We start from the raw sequence: 17,787 nt of genomic DNA on the forward strand, positions 1-17,787 counted from the left end.
CCCCGCTGTTCTTCCCCGCTCTTCAGCTGCTTTCATACTGTCATGTCCAGTAAACCAAGCGGGCCTAAAAAACAACAACTGGAAAACATTTGTGCATTAATTTGTTTCTCAGTTGAGAAAGCTTTAGGATATTTTTTATGGCCAATATTGCGCTCTTTAGTTTCTGCTTGCTGCCAGTCGTGGGAGGAGTCTCAGAGGGAGGTGTGTACTGCCTGTGCTGTAGAGGGAGTATGCGGCTCTTGCTGGGGAGCTGTCCACTGTCACTGGTGCTGAAAGTGGATTATGGTGCGCTCAGAGAGAGAGTGATGGTGGGGGGTCTACTGTAGCTGATAACAGATGAAGAAGGGAGAATCAAAGAGTTCATTACCGCAACTCCAGAGGCTGTGCACACACTGCATTGAAGTTTTACGGGTAAGTTTCTAACAAGCTTGGACTTTTCTTTTGCACACTTTTTAACTCTCTCCCCCTCTATACATGCTTCTGAATGCAGTTGCTCTAATTTAGACACATTAGAGCAAAGAGAGCCATGCAAGACAGTGGGGGATGGAGAGAGGCACGGGCAGATCACCATTTCTGTGTTTTTTTCTCCTTATGCCTATAGCTCAGCAGAACGTGCGTCCAGACATCTGGAATACTCCTCTTCCCTCCTCCCTCCGTAGGAGTCCCTCTCTTGATCTTGTTTTGGGACATTTTGCTGATTTGGGGACCAGTCCTACACACCTGCCCTGGCCCCTGCTCGCCCTGCCGTGTCCCGGGTCACTGTGAGGATGGCGGGATGCGCCAAGCGCTGCAAACAGGGACTGGTCAAGTTTGCCATTTCGGTTCACAAGCTGGTCACTGGGACACTCATCAAAGGTACGGACACGTTTTAAATACATTACTAAAACAAACTGTCACTGTTCATATATGCACTGTTTAAATGTAAATACTCAAATACGCAAGGAAAGTATCTCATTCTTTAGTTGAATGCTAATGACTTGTTTTAGATTGGCTTTTGGCAAAACTTGATTGAATTTCTAGGGCTTGTTTTGAGTCTGTTTCTTCATAAAAAACATGTACATCTGCACCATGTTCTTACAATATGGACTGATGCAATTTATCCAAAACCATTTGTCATTGCAATGGTATTTTTGTTTTTGTAATGCAGTTTAAATTAGAAGTATATGTGGTACCACAAATAAGCACGTTTATCACAAAATAGCAGATTGTAGCACTTCAGTACAAATACTTTAGAAGGGATACATTTCATACTTGGGTCTATATTAACCAACCCACTACACTTTTATGGGGGAAACCCATCTGTAGGACATATACTATGATACTTAAAAGTGCACCTTACAAAACAGCTAGAGTCAAGATCCAGACAAGTCCCAAAACATCAGCAAAAACGTATTGGCCAAAGTCCAATTCAGCTGAACTGAACAACTCCGCTAACTTTTCAATTTCTTCCTTTGACCTCATTCTGTTCAGTGCGATCTCCTGAGGGCAAAACGGAGATGAAGGAATTGAGCTGCTAATATCGGAGAGATAAAGTTGATTTAGGGCACATGTAGTGATAGATGTGAGTAATAAAACATATTGGTGCGGCTTGTTACTTACACACACCCCGCCCCCATAGACATAAAGGAGAGTGAAGTTGTTGTGCACTTGTATGGTTAGCAGCACATGGGGTCATTTCTTTATGTATGCCATGTGCTATTTTTCGCTAATTCTGGACATACAAAGAGTAAGCCTGGAGCCACGCACACACATACCACATACTGTATTATGTTTTTAAAGTTATACCATAGAGGCCATTTGCTGTTTTCACCAGAGGGGCAAGATGCATCAAAGTAGGCTGTCACATAAAAATAGCAGATGCCTGACGACACTGCGTAACATACAAGCTGTTAGGCTCATTCACATATTTGGAAAGACTCCTGCAGTGGGTAAAACATGCCCTGAAGGTCTAAAGTCACTGATGGGGTGTGTTACGTAACAAGTTAAAGTCCTCTTATGAAATACATTCAAGTTATATGCTACAGTAAACATGAATACAAGGCCAAATAGTACTGATATATTCCGTTTATTGCACTGTGCACATATGAATGAAAAGGATTTACATAATGCACTCATTGTTGTGATAGAGTTTACACACGGACCCGTAGAGATAAAAGTTGGTGTTCAATGGTTAGAAATACATTTTTTGTTGTTGTTTTTTCTTGACGACGTCCAACATTGGAGACTGAAGACACATGGCGCTATTATCACTAAAACTCCCACACTGACTGTAAGAAAATGGCTCAAAACGTTACCAAAAGATGTGGGTCTGCAGAATGTGTGTAGAGGTTCATAAACACACCACCCTGCCATTCCCCCAAACCTCAGAGGGAATTTCAAGCAACAACATCATATTATGGCACAGCTATAAAACCAAATGGCCCAAGCAAACATTTACACAATGCACAGACTTCTCCTTGAAGGGACAATCTCAATGTGTAGTTTTTACAGGCTGCATTTATGACCTATTGTTTTCCACTTTGCACAGTTGTATTTGTGTAACCTAATTTTTGCATACATGTACTGAAGGCAGATTAATTTATTCTGGTATTCTAATACTACACGCTTATGGATTGGCTTTGTGAATGTGCTTGCCAGTTTTCACGCTATTTATAAATTCACAGGGAGCAGAAATGCACCGTGGGTCAGTCACACAACACCATTACAGTTGCTTTGAAAATGCATAATCTAATTTACATTTGCTGCAAAAAGACTTGTCTTCACTCCGCTAATGGCTTAATGGCGTTTGTCTAATTTTTGTTTTTCAGTGGATAATATTTCCTCATGGCTCATATAGCGCGGTTTTGCCTTAATTAGATTGATCTAAATGTGGGGCACAACGTGTTCAGAGCTGGAGGAGCCTTGCACGTAATTTGAACAATATATGAACTCTTTGGAAGACGTAATTATTCGGCTTTTGTTCCCGATGTTGTTTTTAATCTCCGCAAAATATGTCTTTCCTGTGAAGCTCCGCGCCAAAAGGTGGAAAATCTGCATATTTTAAAGCTAAGCCTTTAGAGCTTGACCTTTAACTGTCAGCACTTTGGACCAGTTTAAAAGCCATGCCGAGAAATTGGCAAAAGTATTTCCCCCCAGTGAACAACATGTTTCAGAGCTATAAATATTCTTTAAAAGGGTAAAAGTGAGTAGATGAATGGTTATCCCTCTTCTAAATTGTAAGGTTTCGCTTGAGGCTACTGAGATGCGGCTTTGAGTGGCTATCAGAGCAGCTCTGACCCCTGCTGATAGCTTTGTGGTATTGCAGAGCTGATGAACCCTTCAATTCTTGACATTCTGCTGAAACCTCATATGGCATATAATGGAGGATTCATGGCATTCAAGCAGCAACCCTGTGCATGATGTAGCATAGGTGTAATTCACTTTTTCGATTTCGGGATTATTATACATCTATAATACATATTTTTACACTTTAGAACACATAGTAGCTTGTTGTTTATCCAAGTATGCTACCTATTTACGACATTCTTTACGTTTTATTTGCTACTTTTACAGATTTTGCAGAATTTGTGTACTTCTTCCTCTGCAGGTAGTTGGCGATGGTTGTCTAGGCTATATATATGTCCGATATGCTTGGGTCCAACACAAAGAAAACACTGGCATTACATCCTGTGCCTACATACTCCTGTTCATTCCCTCCACCTCCCTGTAAACACCGTCATAAGTTGTGCCAGCCATGCGTGAATTCACTTATCCTGCCCGTGCAGCCTGGCCTCAGGTGGATCCTGCCTGGGCCAAGGAAACTGCTCGCTGTGGGATCTGGACCCATGTCATGGCACCTGATGGTTCGCTTCAACACACACGACATTGGCTGTAGCCTGCGGCCAAAAACCTGTGAGAAATTATGCTAAAGACTTGGAGAGGGGCATCTGTTAAAGCAGAGTTGTACCTTTTATCCACTACAATATGATTAAACAAGAGACAGCAAGATGGATATTGTTTTGAGCCTTTTCTGGACTGTTGTCATAGAAAGCTTGCACATGGTATGTTATTCACTCTCACATCTCTGGTTTTAGGCACAGGGATTTGGTCTGTTTTTTAATTGGTCACATTCAGATTGAACCTCATTTTAATAAAGATATGGCTATTCTATGAAGGGACGTTATTGTTTCTGGCATTGTTATCAACTATATATATATAAAATCAAATGTTAATCATAAGATGGACTGTGGGGAGGATCTTTAATGCTAACAGTGCTTCGCCTCTCGAGATTAACCGCTGATTAGTGAGAAGTTTCCTGCAGGAATTGTAAGTTTAAACATGCTGACTCTGTTTCAACTCTTCAAAGCATCGTGTGAAGGGAATAAGGGAGAAATGCAATGTTAATCACTGCTCTCCTGCTTCCTGTGTTTACCGTTCAACTACTGAACTACTCCCAAAACAGAGATGAAATACAAACTCCACTATTGAAATATTAAACAAATGTTGACACACTTTATTTTAGCCTTTAATTAAGTGGTTTTACTGGTGTTAGAAGGCGTAGGAACTGTATGCAATGATGATGAATAATATATTGTAAATGCTTTTTCCCAGCAGGATATGACTTTATCACAGCCTCTTCCATTAGTTGCATTTCTTATGCTGTGCAGCAGAGGGCGATAAAGCTAACCATTTACACTCAGCCTTGTGAGGCAGAGTGATTAAAATACAAACAAATCTCGAGTGAAATGCCTGAAATGACTTGCTCTTCTGAAGTAGCTCTTAACTTGATTGCGCTTGAGTACTGTCAGACACTAAAGCAGAGTTATAAAACCAGCATCCACATTTCACACCAGGAGGACTTAGATCCATGGAGTTACTCATAAGCGCTCAATGAAAAATTCAATAGGCTCATTTTTTTCAATTTCATATTCGCTTCAGGTACACCTCTTCCAGACACAGAGGGCAGGACAAAGGTTCTCTGTTCTTTTAAAAGATTGGGGAAGTGAACGTGAGTATAGTGCGGTCTCTTTGATGTTGCTCGTAATAATAATGCATGTTGTTATACCTTTGAGCTCACGGCAACTGCGAGGCTACAAAAGCCTGTCATATCACTTTTACTGAGCCAAAGGGGACAGAGAGAATATTTAATCTGGAAAATAATGCATAGCAATCATTCATATGGAGAAGCTACTCAGGGGGCATACCCACCCTGCGCTGTAATCCATCCCTGAGCTTAATTGAGTTGGCACTTCCCATCATCATCCCATCATCACTGTCGCTGCGTGGCTTTCCTCTAATGTACACAATGCAAAACACTGCAGGTGAATAGGATGCCAATTTTAAGCTTTTACTGTAGACTATTCCACTGTATTTTAACTGGAACAGTTTACAGGTTCCGTGCTGTACTTTGTTTGGGCTTTGTGTTCCGTCTCTTCATCTGTTTCTGATCAATGACTTTCTAAAATGGAAAGCTCCTGACAAATGAGCAAACAAAATGGCTGGACTTGTTTTCTGCTGGCACAGAGTGGAGTACAGCAAATGAAATGTGCTATATATATATAAAGCTAAAACTCACACTTCTCCGGTTCAGCTATACACAAATCTAAAAGGTTACAGCCTATAGGCCAGAGTAGGCTCATCTACACAGATCATTCTGCTTGTATTGTTGCTGCAATGGCATCACTTTTTGGACTTTTGTGTCCATTGCCTTTTTATTATTGGGGTTTCACCACATTTTTTGCCATATTTTTATTGCGTTTTGTCACTATTCTGTCAATTTTCAGTTACTCTTTAGTGGCTCTCTTGATACGTTTTTGTCACATTTTTATCACTTTTTTTTTTTTCACTCTTTTGCTGCATTTTCATCCTCGTTTTTGTCTCATTTTGTTGCTCTTTTGACACTTTTTTCAAGAAGTTTTAAGATTTGGATAAAGCCAAACTGGAGAAAATGCTTGGTTCAGGTAATCCGAGTGCAGAAATGAAGAGAACATATCCAGGGAAACTTTCATTTTCTGCCAAAATGTCACAGTGGATACGGTGGCCCCACAGGCAAAGTAACCCCGGTTAAACATTTCTATTTATGACATAATGTACGGCTGTTTCTCACCCAGACCGCAAATCATACTGAATAAACAGCCCTTATTTGTTGCTGTTTCTAGGCACAAATGCTCTATAAAGTGCTTCGGAAAAAGACCGTGGAAGTGTGTCATCTCTGCTTATCGGCGGAGGAAAGGAGGTCGCACGCATTCACAGTGGAGTTTCTCACCATCTGACAGGTGACATAAAGTATGTGGGTAGATTACAGTGGTGAATCCCTCCAATAGATTCACTCAGGGGTACAGAGAAACAGCAGCCGCAGCCTTGAGAAGATTTATGAACTCGGGAGATAGTGAAGACGGAGCAACCATTCAAAGGGAAGCAGTTGGTTCAGTTCAGGTGTGAAATCCTGCTTTTAAAGACGTCGACTGGGGCTGTCTAGAGTTAAGCATTTCTATATCATGCAGTAGTTTGTTGCACTCTTTCTTTCATTTGTTCATATTGTTTCTTATAGTAGAAGTTAATTATATTTTTTTCTTTATACTGTTAATTGGATTGCAAGAGATCTATTAAAAGATTTAGTTTTTCTGCTAATTTGTCTAACACAGGAAGACAACAATAGACCACAACAGGCAGCAGTGTAAATAATTCATGATTAATTTGCTAAGTGGCTTGGATAAGACAAACTGTCACTCAAACGGTTGAAAGCAGTTATTAAAAGCGTCACATCATTGTTTGTTATTGGGGGGAGACTTAGCTTAGTAATTTTGCTGTCTATTAAGCCTCTTTGCAAGTGGTTTATCCAATATTTTGAGGAATTAACCATTTCCAGTTCAAGACGTGCATTGACACCAAGGTTTAACACCAACATTGATTATCGTGCACTGTTTAAATTATATTCTCAATCAGCAAGACTTTCAATAGAAACATAAGTCCAATGTGATAACAGTTGTATGTCTTCATCATGTAAGATTTCTCTCACATACACTAAATACACGCATACACTAAACAGATAGATAGATAGATAGATAGATAGATAGATAGATAGATAGATAGATAGATAGATAGATAGATAGATAGATAGATAGATAGATAGATAGATAGCTGGCCCGCTTTTCTGTGATCTGTGATCTGGGTTATTATAGTGCAATGCAAGCCGTGTAAGGGTTAAATAATTTAGCTGAACCAACCACAATGAAAATATCGATCTCGGAAGATGATTTTTGAGTTTCTCTACCGCTACGAGACCACAGGAAGGACGTTTTCTCACAGGCTTCCCATTGATTACAGATTACTGGTTTGCCCCACAGTTTGCGGTGTTATGTTGTGTTGTGTTCGCATCAGACCGACATGTGATTGACTGTGAGCTGCAGGGTCTGACCAATCTGTCTCCGCGGAGTTACACCTCATTCCTTGGTCTGTCAGGGTCATCGAGCTCGTCTCCTTCGCTCCTCGCTGCACTAAATCAATCTGTTTCCTCTGATGACCCAGACAACACCCTTTGGCCAGTTACAGCCCCTGGTGCTGCGTTCGCAGGTTGTCAGACAAACCAGTATGCAGGAACACAATTTAGAAGGTGTGGCGGATTTCCTCATAATGACTTTTTGATTCATGTTTATTTATGGGGTTTGTTGCCAATGGCTACACATGCTTTGTTACTCAGCTTTTGTTACCATTTAGTGTCTCTTACGGAACAGGCCACCGTTTTTCCATACTGAGATATGTTCTTGCCTTAGATTAGACGAGTTGATGCGTACCTGTCTGGTCTTTACACGTGCGCTCAGTCACGCAAAAATACCAAAGATGTTGTTAGCATTTAGCCTCCCCTCCTCTCCTCTATGTGACCAAAGGGGGTGAAGTTTGAAGCGACCATGCTCTTCCACGTTTTCCCTATGGAAAGTGAAGATATTACTGCGCAAAGTCGAAGTGCTCCTAAGTTGTTATTACGCCTTACAATATAGTTCCCCTTTTTATCCGCATAGAAAATCAATGTGTTTAATTTTGTGTAACTATACTCGGATCGTGTAAGTATTCACGTAATCATATTTAAATAGGGTAACGTGGAAGAGCTTGGTCGCTTCAAACTTGACCCCCGTTTGGCCCCATAGAGGAGAGGAGGAGAGGCTAAATGCTAACAACATCTTTGGTCTTTTTGCGTGACTGAGCGCACACATAAAGACCAGCCAGGTGCGCATCAACTCATCTAAGCTCAGGTAAGAACATATCTCAGTATTGAAAAACGGTCGCCTATTCCATTAAGCAGCTCAGTTAAATACTCCGACTTCATCCCAAAATTTTAAGAAATATTCATATCAATATATACTGCATCCTTTGATCAACGTGAACTTTAGAGCTTGCATGTTAGTATCATGTGCTTTTTCATACTGTACCTCATACCCCAGTAATGACATCGACATTATATCGCCAAACATCTCACTGTGAATCATGAATATATACTATACGTGCTGTCTGAATCGGTTACTCTAAATTGCTCCAGGTGGATGAATACGAGAGTGAATGGTTATTGTCACTGTGTCAGCCCTGTGACTAACTGTGGCTGTTATCCAGGTCATACCATCCTCTTACATCCTTCCGTCAGCCACACGGTCCTGTTTCTATCATTTCATCCCCATCTTCTTTATCACCCCCTCCCTCTTGCTCCATATCAACCCTGTCCACTCATTTGTGTCTTGATAAGGTCTTGCTTTCCACCGTAACCTCCCCTCATCTATCTCGCCCTGCAGATTCTCCCTTGCAATTCGTCTCACTTTCTCCATGCTCCTGCCACCTTCCTGTCCGCTGTTATTGCCCCTAGTGTTATTCCCCCCCCTTCATCTCTGCTCTCCCCGGCCCCATCTTCTTGCCCTCCATACAATTTTCTTGGCAGAATCCATCCAATTTTTGTTTAATAACACCAGGCAGCTGCTAACCAAGCGATTTATTATTCACATCCTGCTCACCACATTGCCTGATGCTTTCAACACCTTGTCTGCACTATGGCTAATACGAGCTGTCTTCACGGCTTTTTGCTGTAGCCATCTTTTATTCCTGTCCTTCCATCTTGCCAAGCCGTCTCAATCTAGTAAAAGGTCTGTTGTGTAATAGTTAATAAATGATGAGATGGAATTCGGCAGGCACCACGGGCAGGCCAAAAAGGGGCATGTCAAGCTTAATGCCTTTGAAAAATTTGGCCTTTTTCCTAATGTGATGGACTTGTTGCTCCGCAGTTTAAGCGCAGGTTCGTTTTTATTTTTTTTTACCTTGTACGGTGCTAATGACTATCACTCTGATGGAAAGGCAAGATATATACCGGATACAGCTTCATTAGTTTCCATAGAAAGTAATTATATCTTATGATTTGCATAGATCTGGTAGAGCATGATAAGAGATGCATAGATTATGGCCTAATTAGATTGCTAGTTAGGCCCTGGCAGCTTACACACTGTCACAAAACTGAAATAATCAGCTAAATCAGCATGTAGGAGTGGGCGAAATTACTGTAACAAAAAATGAATATTGATTTTTTTAAGACTTCTCGTTAACGCTAATGAAGTAATATTTGAGCAAGTGTGCAAAAATGTGCATGTGAAAGACTTCTAGGTGAATGTGTTCCTCAGTTTTTTCAACATGATCATCTGTTTCTTGTTGTAGCTAGACATTGGATGCTTTTCAAATCAGGGGCACATGTAGGGTCTGGACCAATGGCCGCTGGCTGCCCTGCTTTTTGACCACAAACGTGGGGGCCGCCATTGCTCCGCCGTTGCTGCAGTACCTCCATATCGCCGCTAGGCCCCCATTGAAAAGCATTGGACTTTAGACACGTTAAAAACTACTTTAAAGCCTGGTTTCAATTGTTTCAACGCTAGACTAGGCTAGATCTTCCTCCTGAGATAACGCTGGGTTAATAACACTATATGAAACCAGGCTGGTTTTCGTAATATGATTTTTTGAAATCTCGTATTTAATGAGGCTCGGACTGTTAGCATTGGAGCAGCGCGAGCTACACGTCACGCAAGGGCCGAGTCTACGGTGAAAATCCCGCCCGTATGTCCTTTTTAGGAACATGCTTCGTCAGAGCTGGGGAGGGGGAGCCTGTAAATCCGCCATGAATTGCCCCACGGCCGTGGTCATTCTGGTAAACGGGGAGGAGTGAGCATAAGACGTCCATTATTTTCTACAGTCTATGGTCTGGACTCTCAAATCTATATGTTTCCCAGAATGCTGAACCTCTTACCCAAATCTTCTTGACTGGAGCTTACAGCCAATAGGCCAGTGTTATACCTTATCATTGGAAAGCTAAATCAATGACTAAGACCTACAAAACAAACTAACTAGTTAACTTGTCACATTTTTGTCAGCGTTTTTTAAACTTGTCTTCTTGTCATGTTTTCATCTCTTTTTGTTGTGTTTTCGTAGATTTTTTGCCGTGTTTTTGTTGCTTTTTCATTGCGTTATTGTTGCCAATCTGGCACATTTTTGTCACTCTTTTCTTGTTTCTTTGTTGCATTTTTGTCGTCTTTTTGTCTTTTTTTGTGTGTGTGTTTTTGTTGCTTTTTGATCACCTTTTTGCTGCTTTCTTGTTGCGTTTTTGCCGCTTTTTCATTGTGTGATACTTGCTTTGTATTGTCTTTTGCAACACGTTTTCATCTCCATCTTTTTTCAAGAAGCTTTTCGGTTTGGGCTCAGTTCTGGCGAGCGTTAAGTGGTTAAAGGGACTAGATGGAGGTTGTCAATGTTTTTACTCGCCACTGCCACCTCAGGTCTTGCACATAACTGCAGTCTCTATGAATGGATGTTGATGGAGATAGTTGGTATTTCGGCCAGAAATACCAACATTTTGAGGGACAGCGAGTAGGGGGAGGAAAATACACCCCCTACATTTTCCCAATTTTTTTTTTAAACATTTTTAAATTCCGTCTCGTCCCTTTAAGTTTAAGTAGTGGCCATACCGCCTATGCGATGCCCAATCCCGTCAGACCTTGGAAGCTAAGCAGGGAAGGGCCTGGTCGGTACTTGGATGGGAGACCGTTTGGGAACACCAGGAAGCCTAGCGAATGTAATGCGTGAGTGAGTGTGTGATGGTGGTCGGAGGGGCCGATGGCGCAGACTGGTTGCCTCGCTTCCGTCAGTCTACCCCAGGGCAGCTGTGGCTACAATAGTAGCTTACCACCACCGAGTATGGAGTGAATGAGTAGTGCAATGTAAAGCGTTGTTGAGTGTCCAGAAAAGCGCTATATAAAACCAATGCATTATTATTTTATTATTATTAAGTATTCCATTCCTTAAGGGCCAGTTCTAGTCAAAGCTTGGACACACCCCTGCTTCACACAACAATTTGGATATTATCTTGGAAACAAACTACATTTCACGAGAGCATCCATTTTGCCTACATATATATAAAAATATGAAAATGGAATTGTAGGTTCATGCTTGCTGTAACTGTTTCTCAATGTAAGACAAGGCGTTACCCACCAAAGGCCCATAGCAGCATGGATGCGATTGGCTCCTCTGGTCTGTGCGGAAAGATCAAGAAAGACAAATAAATGAAAGCCCTGACATCTCAGTGTGTTTTGTTACCTACAGCTATTGTTTTATGGCTGCTTAGTGTTGCATTTCTCCTCAATTTTTCTCAATAACACCAAGCAGAAGTTGTGAGAGTTAAATAGTTGCTTTCAGCTCCCTTAATACCGCTGCACAAATAAACCCCAAATAGACGTCTGTTTGTTCAGATTTCAATTTAATGATAAGCTGCTTTTTGTTCTGTTCCATTTACTCCCTGTTTGTTAAGTTGCTGGTTTTTTGTTGCTGCAGTTTTTTTGTGGGTTCAAATGTCACCATTAGAGGCACTGATCCAAATTGCTTGTATTTCATTATATTTGATGGGTTTAGGAACTGTTTGATCAACCACATGCTGTCTGTACTCTGATAACTGTGTCTCTGCTGAAGTTAAATATCATCTCCTCTGCAGATCTTTCTTATCTCGCCGATTCAGCCGAGCTTTTAGTATTTACTCAGTGCCTGTGTGTGCGTGCGTGTGTGTGTTTGGCAGCTGTGAAGTAGGTTTTCTCCCTGGTAATATATCGCTGCTGTTTAAGTTTGTTTTGCTTGTGCATGTTGTGAATATACTATGAACATGGTTGAGTGCATATTGGGGGAAGAAAATTTGGGATTTGATAAAAGAGTGCTGTGCAATGAGTCCCAGCATACCCATGAATTCATGAATTGTTTCGGATCATTACGCTGCCACCTGCCTGCAGTGCTGCCTTTCTCATATTTAATTATCTATTTGTGCTTCATTTTCTGTCTGTTCGTCTGCCGTCGCCTCGCTCTGTTCGACCTGTTTTGCTCGGCATCGATCCGCCATGCAGGGGACAGAAGCAGCAGCTTTTAATGAATGCCATGGCCTAATGGCTTTATCATCGGCTCTGATGGCCTCATCTCGACCACAGCTGAGGTGCTGCTGTAAATTGTTTTCTTAACTAAAATCATGTGAGGAATTTCAATTGGGACTGAGTCAATAGAAGCTGTGCGACCCGCCAATCCCCACTCCAGTGTGTTACACAGTTTGGAGCCCTGGGGTTAAGCATGAATGACAAAGAAGTACATGCGTCAGGTGGAGGGGACACAAATGCCCTGTTTGTTTTTACTCTGTTGATTGATTTATCAGCTCCTGTCCGGCCATCTGATCCCACTCGCTGATGGCAGTGCTGCTGGCATATGTGGAGCGACATTTGGGGAGGTGTCAGATGCAAGAGGTTTTTGTCCATGACCCACCCACGAGCAGAGTAATCACACGCGGTGGGGGCAGTAACTACGCAGCACCTGCCAGACTGCTGCATGTAAAGATAAAGGCTGTAATACTCGATACACTGCACGAGAGCAGAAAGGGGACTGATCAGCCTGGCTCCTTTCTTATCTCTCCTCACCTTTTGCTCTCGTTATCTATCCGATTCTCCATTCTTCCAACGCACCGCATCCACTTCCCACCCGCTGTTTGTGATTCCTGATCATTTGTCTCTGTCTCTTCCTTCCTTTCCTCTTCACATTGCTTTGCCGCCTCTCCTCCCATCCTCTCCGTCTTTCCCTCCCTGTCTTCTCAGTGCAACAGTGTGCAATCTTTCCTTTTCCTCCCAGCAGACAAAGAGACAGGGCGCCTCAGACGGATAGGGGAGAGGGAGGAGAGGCAGATGCATAAAGAGGCTCATAGGAATTGATGGGATGACAGACTGGTCGCGAGGGACACACTAAAAGAGCGGAGAGAGAGAGAGAGATAGTAGGGATGCAAACCCAGCCAGCTCCAGTGACAGTAGACAAAGGTAGCGTCAGTGCATTTCTTTCACGTCTCCTCTCTCATCCCCAAAGCAGAGCGAGTGGCGCAGACCCTCTCGCTTCCAGAGTGTAGTGTTTTTTTTAGACTCCACCACATGGACTAACTTGCACGAGCTCACTGTAAGACTCACTACAGCCAAGGGAACACAGCACTCAGGCTTAATCTCTGCCACAAGTCAACATGGGTATCGTCATGGGCACTTTCTCATTGCAATCCAAGCCGGTAAACTACCGCAAAGGTAAGCATTTGAGTTTTTTTGTTGTTACTTCTCCTGAAATCTTGCGTGACTTTTCTGAAAGCCCTGTGCATGGGGCTGTCACATGAGAGGAGTGCCTGTCTTGTTGCGTGTGTGTTTAAGCCGTTGATGGTGTCATGTAAAGTATGTTTGCATCTTTCAGTCATGAATATTGCACTGGGAATGCATTATGGGGATGAGCATGGATGTGCGTACACTGCAGCAGTGATATAAAGTTAGTCCGAAGAAGAAGTCAATTGTTTTTTAGGAGGCAATCCCGAGTCCATCTGTCCTCTGTTTGAACTGTGTTTTTAGGGTTGTGTGCGCTGGCTGTGACATTGGGTATGTCTATAAAAGGGGATGGTATTTACCCCTCCTGGCTCTTCAAACCAACCTGCTCCCTGTCTGCCCGGCTACTGTTTGACAGGAGGGAAATGGCACTGACACTTGACTCGCGCATGCTAATGTGTTTGCTGTTTATATTCATGAATATTGTGGACGGCAGCATCTTCAGCCAAAGAAATGCTGTACATTGGCATAAAGTCATGAGCCGTAAGCATAAATAAGAATATGTAAAAGCAAAGCAGTTATGTGGAAGTATTTGACATTGTGATGTATATTAAACATATTTCAAGCCAAAATGGGGTTTCACAAGCAAAATACAGGACACATACCTGTACATAGGACTGTACATTAAAAAAATGTCAGCATCTCTTTTGATAACTTTTGCTATTGCGATTTGAGTGGCAATTAATGATTGGAAATCCACACTCATTTCACATTGTACATTTTATAGAAGTTAAAGTACAGGATTAGCTGGTTTTATACATAATAAGACTACCTGAAGATATTGTACTGTTGTCCATTGCAACCATTTGCTCTAAAATTCTCCATCTACACCTTCATTCTCATGGCTATATGTATATTCAAAGAAATATGCACATACTGCAGTGTATAGTTAGATAATCTGTTCCCCTCGTAAAAATTAATCTGCCTAAATTGCTATGTGTCAGTGTATTTCTACTAATACGACTGCTCCAGCTCATTGATATAACAAAGGGAATGTACTGTCACTTTCCACAAACCCCGAGCAAATCAAGTAGAAAAGAATTAAAAACTAATGTAAATGCATTTTGGCAAGATATAGAGCATTTCTCTTAATGAAAAAATCCATCAACGGAAATACATAAAGCTCCAATTTGATCATTTTAATAGTTAACGTGCAAGTGACACACCCATTTCACCAAAACATGTAAGATTTAACATTTTAAACAGTTTTCCCTATGTGGTTTGACAATGTTCGGGAGGTTAAATATTTTACTTCCTTGTCCTGCGCACACAAAAAGGTAAAATTTCTATATCTTGCTATGCAACCATACTTTACCAATGGGTAACGAGCAAGTCAACAAAACTTTCCTCCCTATTTTTCAACTTTCTGAACACAAAACTTCCAAATATCACTGGTGTAAACAAATACCTCACTCATATCTCATCAAGCGAAGTAATAATTGTAAAAAGTGGTGAAAACCTATGCACTAGATGAAGAGATAATGTCTATTGATTCTTATAGATCGAGTTAGATGCTGTCTACTAAGCTCAAATTCGGCCAGCTCCATGCCTCTGTCCTGTTCCTTGTCAGGATCACACACCAGTAGCGCATCCCACATCCCACTGCACCACCTGTCCCCTGTAGGATCCCTCAGAAATCATGCTGAATCACTAATTGGGCTGTGGACCAATCAGTGACAGAGATCAACACAAACAGGCTGTGAGTCACATATGTCGCGGAAGCTGTGGAGGCGATGTGAGCGCGGAGACTGGGAGCTGTGAAAATCGTGGAATCACTTCAGTGTGAAAATAAAAGTTGCAAAAATATTGAACATTAAAATTCAACGGGCAATTAGTGAAGCTATCTGTGCGACATTTTTTGAGAGAGAGTTTGTAAAGGAGGATATAAAGCGGCGCTGCATATATAGGATGGTGCGTGGGTTGTTTATTTGAATTCCCAAGATGAGCCTCATTCAACAGCATGGCAACAGCTCTCAAAAGATACTTCAGATCTCTGCTTGACACATACTTGAGGCACATTATTTATATTCAAGCTATTTGCAGGTTTAGTGAAGATTTCAAAGAAGTTGGGACGTCATGCTGTAATTTGAACTGTGGATAAGATGTGTTTTATTCTTGGTAGAAGGTATATCAACCAGTATGGGGTGTTGGGGAAAAGATATTAATTCAATTGCAGCAACACATCTCAAAAAATGTGCGGCCTACTGTCAAACAAACATTATTAGTACTAACGAAGTGGCTACAATGGAAAACTTACACAAACACATCTCTAAGAAGTTTGGTAATGTAACTAAGTGGTGAAAGGAGCTTCGTGGATATTTATATATAGTCTTAAGAAACATTTGAGTCAGATTATTTGCTATACAGTGGCATTTTCTGGAGCAAAGACATTTGGATGATCTTCATTTTCAGATCCTCAAGCAACACTGCATTAATAATAGACATGACGGGGCCGGAGCTCATTTAAAATGGACTGAGGGGAAAAAAAGAAAACAGTCCTTTTCTGCGATATAAACCCATTTGACCCAGACAAGAGCAAAGATTTTCTTGAAGAAAGTAGATTTTTGCATTCAGCTGTAACATGGCATTCAGTTGAAGCTTAACAAGCTTCTTAAAGTGCATATGACACATTACACACAAAACTAAAACAACAAACCGATTATATTTATTATTTATAAGATTTTTGCTAAAAAAAAAAATAACCCAGCTTTCTTTGGTTTGATAATGTGATGTTTATAGTTTCACTTCCTTTTTAAACACTGACAGGAAGTGACACAGATAGAGGACAACAATTTTAAACTGTTGCCATGCCGACCATGTTATGTCAATGGGAAATGAGTCAAACAGCTATGGAACTTTACCTTTATCTATGTCACTTCCTGTCAGTAGCTTAAAAATTCAAATGAAAATAACTTTTCTGAAACAAAATGATAATTATTTACTTCCAACAATGTTATTAATCTAAATAAGTCATATTTTCAAAAGCATTAAATGCACTTTTATGCGTGCCCTTTGTAGTCATTGTTCATACATTTCATAATTTCTCAGTATATTGAACCTATAGCTGCCCTGTGGTAGACTGGCTGAAGCGAGGCTGCCAATTTGCGTGTTTGGCCCCTTGGCCCCTTGGCCCACCATTCATTCATTCATTCATTCATTCATTCATTCATTCATTCATTCATTCATTCATTCATTCATTCACAATCTACAATCACACAGGCAATGGTGGGTGAAGTGTCTTGCCCAAGCACAATCTGCATCTGGGGAAGCCGGAATTTGAACCGCCAACATTCTGGTCAGGAGACAACCCACTCTTCCATCTGAGCCACTGCTGACCCAATGATTATTCTAATAATGAATACTAATACTTTGCTTTTCTAAATAGCTTCTTCTTATGCATATATCGAAGTCTTACTAAAAGTTTATTGATGCTGAGACAATGCCCAGATAAAACAAAGATCTACCAGCATTGCCTTCTGTTCTTGTTTTGTTTTGTAAGATGCACAACCTGGCTATGGTTATACAGTGTGTGATCCAGTTGCTGGTTGGAGAGGCTGTCGGTGTAGAATGGCAGCCTTGCCTTTTGTTGGTCGGTGCCAGGGAAACTGGTTAATAGCTTTGTCCCATTTCAATTGAGAGAGGACTGAATGAAAAATAATAATTATACAGAGTGCTCCCAGCGGAATTATTTATAAAGTAAAGTGCTTTATACAATTTGTACACTCTTACGTCACAGATTTTTTAATTTAGCTTCAACCTTGTATCCACCTTTACAAGAACTTGGGACGGAATACTAAATTGTTTCCCTTTTGAGCAAAACTCGGCCACACTGTCCTCTGTTTGTAGCACAACCCAGTTACTAGTTAGAGAGAGCAACAATGCTTACACAGCATCTGATGTACAAGTATTTTTAGCTAAGATCTTCTGAGAGTAAAGACGATGTAACCTTCTGGAGCTTGAAGTCTGCGAGATGTGAGGCTGTTTGAAGAATTCAGGAAGCTAGGACTGTGAAAAAGAGAGAAAAGAAAGATGTTGAGGAAAAAGTTGGGAGAGCGAGGCGAGGCGCTCCTGAGGGGGATGTGGAGTGGGTTAGTGTTGGTCTACGGGTGTGTGTTTCGCCATCTGCTGCAGCGGTATT

The 17,787-nt window shown here is 41.3% G+C and overlaps 1 protein-coding gene across 2 annotated transcripts in view; it reads left to right on the forward strand.

Annotated features, from left to right (window-relative positions):
* Positions 1-614: 614 nt before the first annotated feature.
* kcnip1a (Kv channel interacting protein 1 a) overlaps positions 615-17,787 on the forward strand; it is a 47,983-nt gene continuing 30,810 nt past the window's right edge. The window contains exon 1 of one of the 2 annotated variants that reach the window (XM_079556394.1): positions 615-855. In XM_079556394.1, the coding sequence (XP_079412520.1) occupies positions 768-855 (88 nt within the window). In that variant the 5' untranslated portion in view covers positions 615-767. Of the gene's footprint in view, positions 856-13,081; positions 13,584-17,787 lie in introns of those variants that run through there. The other variant, XM_079556396.1, reaches the window with a different exon arrangement.

The sequence above is a fragment of the Gobius niger genome, assembly GCF_951799975.1.
Source record: "Gobius niger genome assembly, chromosome: 5".
Classification (NCBI taxonomy): domain Eukaryota; kingdom Metazoa; phylum Chordata; class Actinopteri; order Gobiiformes; family Gobiidae; genus Gobius; species Gobius niger.